Source organism: Taurulus bubalis, assembly GCF_910589615.1.
Source record: "Taurulus bubalis genome assembly, chromosome: 9".
Lineage (NCBI taxonomy): Eukaryota > Metazoa > Chordata > Actinopteri > Perciformes > Cottidae > Taurulus > Taurulus bubalis.
In genome coordinates, this window is record NC_136597.1 from 9,631,175 (window position 1) to 9,641,250 (window position 10,076).

General features: G+C 39.8%; 1 protein-coding gene and 1 long non-coding RNA gene across 2 annotated transcripts; one reads left to right on the top strand and one right to left on the bottom strand.

The window, feature by feature from the left end:
• Positions 1 to 636: 636 nt before the first annotated feature.
• Positions 637 to 4,032, top strand: etfbkmt (electron transfer flavoprotein subunit beta lysine methyltransferase; the record flags this gene model as incomplete). Its single annotated transcript, XM_079223211.1, has 3 exons — positions 637 to 920; positions 1,006 to 1,136; positions 3,483 to 4,032. 3 exons carry the CDS (start codon positions 637 to 639, stop codon positions 3,830 to 3,832), a joined length of 765 nt encoding a protein of 254 aa, XP_079079337.1. The 3' UTR covers positions 3,833 to 4,032.
• A 3,035-nt stretch (positions 4,033 to 7,067) lies between these two features.
• Positions 7,068 to 9,654, bottom strand: LOC306741951. The gene is made up of 3 exons (XR_013771066.1): positions 9,018 to 9,654; positions 7,989 to 8,048; positions 7,068 to 7,897 (listed from the first exon to the last, which is right to left on the bottom strand). It is a non-coding gene; the product is annotated as an uncharacterized lncRNA (long non-coding RNA).
• Positions 9,655 to 10,076: the final 422 nt, after the last annotated feature.

The following is a 10,076-nucleotide window of genomic DNA, read 5'->3' on the forward strand; positions in this document are numbered from 1 at the left end:
GTAAAATAAGATAAAGGAGGGGCTGTTCTGCTTTTCATCAGCTTTTAATGAAAATCTCAAATATACATCAATATGGCTACAGTATGCCTATCCTAGTGGGTTTTTAATCATCTAAGATAAGAATAGCTGGGGGCGGGGGGATCAGTGAACAGAAACATTTATCATCATATAAAATTAGATACACATATTTATTTATCTAGACTTTATCGTCCCACAGAGAATGTGTCTCAGGCTGAAAGCCGCTGCATCCATTTCGATGCATTCATTCATGAACACGAAACACACGACGTCACTGGGTAGGAACCGTGTGTTTTTAAAGCGGAACGTAGATTGCGTGCGTCCTGTTTTCAGGAGGGCGATGGAACTCCTGTCCGGCGTTATTTACCATCCGTGTGGAAAACAACCTCCGATATTCCCCTGAGCCTCAGCTGAGCAGCCTGGTGTCCGATCGATCGATCTCTCTCTCTCTCTCTCTCTCTCTCTCTCTCTCTCTCTCTCTCTCTCTCTCTCTCTCCCTCTCCCTCTCCCTCTCTCTCTCTCTCTCTCCTCTGTCAGTATTGTGAAGTACCGACACCGACACGTGATCGTTACGAGTGTCACCGGCAGCGATGCGGTCACCTTAACGAGTGTCTGACCATGGTGCGACTTTTAACGCCTCGAGCTCGATATATTGAAGTGTTTATCAAAGCGTTCAGACAGACAAACACACCGAAATGTTCCTCAGCCAGCTGCCAGTCTGAGTACATCCGCAGATTTATTTCAGAGAACACAGAAGTAGTTGGAAAGCAGAGTTTGACCCCAGAGTTTAAACTGAAGCTGTTCACCCCGAACTGCAGATTTTGGAGAGAAAAACCCGAGCTGTGGCCTTTTGATGACCCGTACTGGGCCATATACTGGCCAGGAGGACAGGCACTCTCCAGGTAATAGTTTAGCTCCACAATAGTCAGCAGTTTAATGTGTGTGAGCTGCTGCTGTTAGGTCTCATCTCGTGTCACATCTGTGCAGATACCTGCTGGATAACCCTGCGGTGTGTCGGGGTAAGACGGTTCTGGATCTGGGGAGCGGCTGTGGAGCCTCAGCCATCGCTGCAAAACTATGTGGTGCTGCTCATGTAGTTGCAAATGACATTGACACTGGTATGCATCTTTATTTTTATATATATTTAATTCTTAATATTTTATTTAGGTATTTTTACAGTTTAACAAGAAATACAACCTTCAAAAGTAAGAAAGAATCAAATATATTAACCATGCATCTGGCCAAGAAGGGCCATAAAGAAAAATGTTTAAGCAGGTAAATAAGTAAAAATAACAACCATGCAACATGGTTTCTTTAACGTAGGTTTAAACTTATATATATATGGGGTTGCATCTTAGTGAAACATAGTGCTTGTGCTAGTGCATAAGAGATACTGAGTCTCTAGAGCCAACAAAATCCAGAAACCCGTGAGGTTAGGGAGGGCGAGTCGCCTGCCAATTTCCTTTTTGGTCCATCTTGCTATGTATATGGCATATACATAGCTTCCTTCTGAGACTGAGAAAAGACATATACATACATCATATGTCTTTTCTCAGTCTCAGAAGGAAGGTCATTCTTTCCATCTCATGGATTTCTTGAATTATTTTCTGTTGAGGGTGGGTCGGTTTGTAACCAGTTGCGAGTGATTGCTTTTTTTGCTGCTACTGTTAATATTTTCAGGAGATACCTACCTGTCATTTCCTGTTATTCCTTCTGGTAGATCACTTATCATCTATATTTATTTTGATATCTAATGTTACATCAATGCATACAGACATCCACTGCACGCAGAGACACGGCCCGACTGCACTGTCATCGGGCCTTGTGGCAGAGATGTGCGGTTGGGCCCATCTTACCACTGTTGCATCTTAGATCCGTTGAGGATCAAGGAAGGACCGCTCTCAAAATGTCCAAATTCGAATGAAAGTTTAAGATCAATGTTGATAACAAAATTGATTTGAAGGATATCACAAATACAAAAATCAGCTATCTATGTTCCGCGAAACAGAGCTCGTCCCTTGACAACCCGACAGACCACGATTGTAGTTGACTGACCGACTGCACCGAGATAACTCCTATTTTCTGGAACTCCCCGAGTTATATAACACTGTAGCCGCCTGCCTTCTACATCAGTTTCGGGTGAAGTGTGATGTCGTCGTCTTCATCTGCTCCAACTTGTTATTCTCGTTATCGTTAGTTATTCTGAGAAATCGCATGACTTATCGGCACTTACTGGAACAGACGCACTTTTTTTTTATAACCCGCTCTCTGGTTCTTGTTTCCAACTTAAGGCTTATATCTCATTATTTGGTTATGTTTTTTAGCAAGCGTGCTTCCTTATCTACTGTCCCTTTCTGCTTGTGAATCTGTCGATGAGATGCAGAACCGTTGATAAGACAGCATTGCTTCATAGTAGCAAATGGCATGCACTCAATTAGTCAACAAAAACTCATATTAAAAATGCTTAACACATTAGAATTATATCAGACAGTTTGTAGCAAGTAGGCACTCATTTTCTCTCCACACCACCACGTTCAGTCATGGATCTTTTCACAACAGAAAAACAAACGTATAAACTCATAATGCTGAGAGTCAAACTGAGTGTCTTTTATTGTAGATACATTAGACTCAAATATACAATAACTAATTTGAGATGACTCCTGTCAACCTGATGCTTGACGTCAAAATGTTGGGGGGAGGTATAATGCAGAACATTTAAATTAAACTAAGTGCACTGCAGTGAAGTCATCATTTTGTCTTGTATGAATATGGGATTTACAGTGGTGTCGGACATATTTAAACATAGATTTATAATAATTTACTATGCCTTACACTTTAAATAAGGAATGTCTATGTGTAAAATGCGATACTTAAGAAGGGATATGTGCATAATTTGAACGCTAGACAGTTAACTGCCGTTAGATAGTTGGTGGTCTGTGGACGCTGCGTTTTGTGCACCCTCGTATACACTCTATCATCATTTACTTTTTATTAAATCTGTTTTATTATAACTTACTGAATCCGGAACTTTTTCTTCGAGTCTACCACCCAAACTTAACATAACGCAGCATATATCAAAACTAAACTTGAAAGTAATTCTTACTCTAAATAATTTGAAACACTGTGTTCCTTGACTTGTTGCTGTTTGTACAGTCACAATAGACTCTTTTGACGAGAATAAGTTTGTTTGATAATTTGTATTTTAAAGAAACGTATTTTTATTATGTAGAAACGCTACCAATGATTAAAATTCAATGATGAACATATGCAATGTTCAATGTTGTTTTTTAATTTTATGAACTACGTTGTTTTGGAAAAAATGATATTAAGAATACAGTATTTTGTGTCAAGAACTTTCAAAATGTAAACTGATGCGCTAAAGCAAGTAAAATACTGTAAAATGATACCTGAGTCTGTTCAATAGAACGTGAAGTTTGAATGGCAAACACCGATTTGTCTTACAGTCGCAGCCGTTGCGACCCACATGAACTGTGAGCTGAACGGCCTGGAGCCGCCCGTTTGTCTGACCGACAACTTGATCGGCTCACCGCCCAAAGGCTTTGACCTGATCCTCCTGGGGGACATGTTCTACGACGAGGCCCTCGCCACCAGCCTTCACGGCTGGCTGGACCACTGCATCCACAGCCACGGCACCAAAGTCCTGATCGGAGATCCTGGACGAGCCCAGTTTGAGGAACACTGCATCCGAAGAGTCTTGAGTCAGGTGGCTCAGTTTGAGCTGCCTGAGTCTGTCCGAGAGGAGAACTATGGTCTGACCTGCAGCAGTGTTTGGTGCTATCGCCCTGAACCCTGAGAGGGTCCTCTGTGCGTTCTCTTTTGAATGTGATCACATGTACTGACTGTGTGTACAAGGACTGTGTGAGGTGTTATGTGATTACTTTTGTAGTTACCTTAACTAATGCTGCGTTCACACCAAAAGCGGCACGATAATTCGATAATTTACCGGGTCAGTTTACTCGCTCGACAATAAAAGCTGTGTTCACACTGAATAATCGTGCCGCCCTTCAAGGGGAGCGTGGCTTATCTCCGTTGCTTAGCTCTGTGAAAAGAGCTATCATTTCCGCTATAAACCATGGAATAAATAAACACTAGTTCTGCTTTATACTTGTTGTGTAAATTCCACATATGTCGGAATATCAAACTCCATCGTGTCTGGGTTCATAATATTATCTGTAGTCCCATAAGAGCGTCTGAATGACGGCCGCTACCAGGGCTATTTCAGCAGCAGACCAGCAGCAGTTTGATTCAGCAACAGCAAGACGGCGGTGATGACAGGCGGAGCTTCTCAACACTGATTGGCTGACGCAACTTTGCGTCACACCTTTTTTCCGCCCTAGTTGGAAAATGTTCAACTTTCTGCCCGGACACGCGTCATTCGGGCCGCCCGGTGGGAAAAAAGCTTTTTTGCATGTATGTATGGATGTATGTATATATTTATATATATATATATATATATATATATATATATATGGCTGTCATGGTGAGATCTGTTCAAAGTCACTACATGCTAAGGAACGGTGCTTCAATGCTTCCTTTCTTAGCTCCTTTAGCATCGGAGATACTGGATCTTCCTTTACCAAAGGATAGAAGATAATGCCGCCATACAATTCCTTGTGGCAATATTTAAAGTGATGGATCATTCGGCCGTTTATGAAAACTAACAATATGCTTATCTTGCACAGGTTTTATTTTGATACAGTCCGAAACTAATAAAAGTCATGTTGATGAATATGAAGAGACGGTGACGATGCTTTTATTTCATTTTCTATGTATTTATTTACTTCAACCATCAAACAAATAAGGAGAAAAAAAGAATATGAAGAGTGCATATAGCAAACTGTCCATGGACAAATAACAAGAAGCATCGGTAAAAAAAAAAGATAGATTATTAAACTGTTAAAAGGCTAAATATAGTCGAAGTGTTGAATCTACATTAGTCGGCGTTATTGTCAATTCCTCAACATGTACCAAACATACAGAGGAATATAAAAAACGTTTCTCTCCTGTCCAACATATAAACTAAATACTGATAATAAAGTGCAAATAGAATTATTTATTTTTAAACATTGAGACAACATATATACGTATATTAAGAAAATCTATCATTCTGTATTTAGCAGCAGTCAGAGGAGTAAAAGAGAGGAGGGAGGGGGAGAGAGTTCAGCTCACAAAGCATCATGTTGCAATACATTCTTATGTCCTTCAGTCGTATAATTCCCCCCTCCCTCTCATCCACACACTCAGTTGTGCAATGGCGCCATTACTTATAACAACAGTTTACAACACACACACTCCTTGACTCAGAAAAAGTGGAACTTTACTTCTTTGTCTGAGAAAAAAAGGAACTTTGTTTGAGGAAAAAAAAGATCTTGACCTCTGAAGTCTTGGAATTAGTGGCCAGAATATAGCCCTCATATGTTCAACATGGATGAATGTGTAACTATAAAACTAATAATATATTAATTGAATAGAATAGAATAATTTAATTCTGCATTGTTTTAGTTTTTTATCGACTTTGGTGCTCCATACGTCTGTTTTGTGTTTACCACAAATATTGTTGTGCAACATTCCTTATCTTCAACATTTGATCTCTGACCCAGAGCCCTGAGACGTTAGTACCGGTCTCATCTGTCAGAGGTACTGAAACTATTGGGAATGTGGCATTTCCTTGAAGAGAGAAAAATAGATAGAACTAGGCCACTGGGAAATCTGCTGTAAATAGTCATCTTATTTTCTGAAAATGATTATGCATCTTTTTGTAATGCGTCATCCTTTTCATGAACAAAAGTGTCCAGGGACAGACGGCCTGGTACAGTTAGGGTTGATTTAAGACGTAGTAGAATCACAATCTAATGGAATGTGTTTGTGAAGGAAATCTGAGAGTTGGTTAAGTTGTGGTTGAAGACGTTCTCAGGATGCAGAGGCATTTATTGAAGCTTATTAGAAGAAAATAGAGAAATGTGATTCAAGTCTTATTTGCAAATTGCCACCTTATTCTGAAGGTCACTTCCTGGCAAGAAGTATATAACTGTTTACCAGACTCACCAGGCACACTACATGTCTGAGTAAAAATCATTTATTAATCCCACAATGAGTAAATTATTACTCTGCATTTTACCCATCCTTAGTAATTAAGGAAAAGTGTGCTGTGAAGCACTGGGGCTTCAGTGTCTTGCTCAAGGACACTTCAACATGCAAACTAGCTGTGGGGAGAACAGGGATCGAACTGGCTACCTTGTGGTTTCAGGACAAACACTCTCCCTATGAGCTACATGAGAACTTTAGTGACAGAGACTTAGTGTACATGTAATGAAGAAATGGAGAAGGATCAAAGTGTAACTCAACGGGAGCAAAGGTCATGTTTAAATAACACACTGTGTCTCTCTGTCCCTCTCTTGTGTAAACAATTGAGATGTGAGACACGGGTATCCAATAGCACATCTAGAAAATAAATCTCTCAGAATACAAAGAATTTATTTTCCCCCCCGACAATGACAAAGGGCAATTAGAGAAGAACCGTGTGGGAGACGTCTGCAAATTCAACCTGAGCTGTCTGGAGAGCAACTGATTTATTTCGTTCTTAGTCTTTTGGTCTTTGAACTCTTCCTCCCTTTTCTTGGATAACACAATATGTTTTTGTTACACCCAGTTTACCTCATTTTATCTCAGAATGTACCAAACGTTCCCTCTTTTTTCCTAAATGCCATCTTTCCAATTGGAGTTGGATAATCCCTGACTCTGCAGCGCTGTCCTGGAGCAGTCATGCTCACCTGTCCGTGTGACTCCGGTAGCTTTAGTGTGTTTTTAAAATGAACATTAATCATCACTAAATCAAACAGGTTATATGTTAAACCATTCAAACCACACAATATTCACACTAGTTTTCAGTATGCAGATGTCATAGGTGAGTTTTAAACATTTAGATATAATTCATGGTGCTCGTCTATTATGATGCACCACACTACTTTGGAGACATCAATTAAACAAGTTAGACAAAGAGACAAAGAGACAGACTCCAGAATTTGATGTGAACAGATTTATGCAGATCAAAAATGAGTTGGTCTTGAGAGCAACTGACCAGCCTCAGTCATACATCCTAGAATCCTTGTCTGTGAGGCTTATTGCAGGTGCCCTCCCTTGAATACAGTATCTAAAGTTGGTGACATAACTAGACAACAAACATTTCACCTTTCTGGGTTCTGGCATCCGAATTCACTCACTTTCCTTAAACTAATGGTGTTATCACTCTTAACATAACCATTACCTTATGTATAAACAGATGTACAACCTGCAATTGCAGACAACTTTTGTTAAAAATAAAAAAAATGACAAAACTATTGTAGAAAAATAATCGTATTCTTAAAGTAGAAAAATATAAAACAATATGTAAATATATAGCTAAACAAAACAGCATTTAAAAAAAGTTACATTTTTGGATCAAATATTGTGATACATTAGGAATTGTATCTACAGTGGAAGACGTAAACATTTTTAAAGTTATGTAAACAACTGACAACTTTATTTACAAACTGATGAGGACACGTGAACCCTTAGTGAACCCATTAGTAACTTGCTTGACAGACGTTGGCCAAACTGGCAACTTTTAATGGCTCCTTCAAAAACACAAAGACATCATTTCTGTAACAATCTTGGAGGCAAATTTTTTTCAATGAAGAATTTCCCACACAGAAGACAATAGTTTACAGTCCGTTTCCAAAAAGCGCCCATCCATCATGTTATTCATCCACATATGGCTGCATCTTCTCCATGTATTTCTTCTGAAATGTATGGAAGAGGCTGCAGGGCGCCGGAGGGGAAAATCGATTCTTCTTCTCCTCAGCATTTGAATACCATGTACCTATAGAGAAGTTCATTTATAATAATTAAAACAATATGTCATCACCGTTTAAATAATAAAAAAGAAATGCAAAGCAAGTGTTATTCATTACCTTTTGCCATGACAGTGTGTTTGTGGTTGTTGTCCTTTCCTTCAACAAGATCAGGCTTTTCTAAAAAAAATGAAAATAGACATTCTTTCAAAACAAAAGCATTAAAGAATACACAATCATCTGAATTATGGACAGCAACCCCCCTTTTACATGTTTTTATAATTGTAATTTTATCAACTTAAAAAAAAAAAAATCTTGCTCACTGTCAGAGAAATTAAACCTATGCACTGTAATGTATATAACGAATTATTGATGTTACTAATGTTGCATAGACTTGACTGCTGCCCGCGCAAAGAAGAAACGATAAATTCTCCAAAACTGCGGGGGCGGATGAAACCAAGAAAGAAAACTTGTGTGATCAAGATTCCAACAAACAGGCCGTGACACCTAGGTGGCCGTGGGGGAGGTCGGGTCTGGTGGGCGGAGCTAACACACCATAGGGGGGCCGGGCCCTTGAGCACGGCTGCTCTAATCAAAGGCGGCCTCGTTTCAACCCAATCAAACTAATCCTTACTTCTCAAAGAAAAGATCACGACAGCACTCTGAGTAATTATATAGCTTAGGAACTATGCTATTTGCCAGATGTGTTTACTCGTTATAATCTTTCTATATTTTATCCAGTAATAAAGTATTCAAAGACTAACATGCTTAAAGTACTGTTGATTTCTCACAAGGAAACTATATTAATTTCCACCACACTCACCACCGTCAACATTGGGGCTTTACTTTGTGGAAGAAAATGTACTATATTGTTGAATTTTTTTATTGTACTATATTTTTTAACCAGAAAAGTGAAGTGGGGAAAATTGTATGATCTGCCAAAAAGTCAGCCTGACCCAGACTGGAAAGGGAAAGGATGTGATAATAATTAATCTAATAATAGTGTTCTTGGAGCTTACTAACATCTAAATCTCGGCCTCTGCTGCATTACATTTGGAATATATAATTCTCTCACAAGTTCCCCAACTTTTTGGAGGGGAAATACTAAAATTGTTGTTGCCCCACTTTAATCTCAAAATTATGATTTACCTGGAACAGGATCCTTGTTTTCCTTTCTCCCATTGGATTCGAAGTTAAAGGAAACCGGTAAGACACTGAACTTCAGGGCATCGTTGTTCTGGAGAGGCGGGACAGCTTCGCTTCCATTTTCAGCGTTATTCCTCCCCTGATCAGCAGGCTGCTTGAGCATGGCTGTGTGTTTTTCTGTCTTCTCCTCGTCACATGCAAGTTCTTCAGAGAGGGACCTCCTCCATCTCAGATTCAGGCGAGGCTTAGTTTTTCCACCGAAGATCCTCATTTCAGAGGAAACTGGCAGCTCTTCAATGTCAGCAGGGCCAATCGTATCAGCTTTCACGATACTCCACTCGGGTGAAGAGCCAAAAGTACATTTCCGAGCTTTTAGTTTTATTCCATGCCTGATTTTAGCTGGTGGTAAACTAATCTTCCATCTTTTGTAAAGCCGTTTGACTGAATAATCCCATGTTAGCACAGTTTTAATTGTCTTTCTCTTCAAGGGACTGAGGTTCACAGTGAGCACGTTTGGAGGCCTTGGCACTGAATCCGACACAGCCTCTGGCGATGAGATGTGGTTCTTTCTACTGCCAAGTAAAACACACTTGTCTGGTGCCGTTGAGCCAAACAGAACCAGTTCTACAGTTCGAACGTCAGTGGCTGGAGGTTTGCCATCAGTCGCCTTCCCACATTTTGAAACGCCCTCAAGGATAGGCTGTGGGTTCACATCAACAAGGGATTTGCATTTCTTTGATTTCTTCGAGAGCGGCGAAAATCGACCAGGACTACTTTGTCTCTTGAGTTTACCACTCCAAGTCGTCTGTGGGGCACCTGTCGCACTAATTTGAGTTTGTTGTTCTTCAGTTTCCAATGAGGACTCTTCCACATTTGTAGATGTCAATTGAGCTCGTCCACAATTTTCTTCAACATCTGTCATCTGGCTGGCAACTTCACTTTCACTACTGAAGAGATTGTCTGTTTTTTTCTCACTTCTGACCAAAGTACATGACTGCATATTTTCTGTAGATTTCAACTGATCTGGTACACATTCCACTTCAGAATCTGACTGAATTTCGG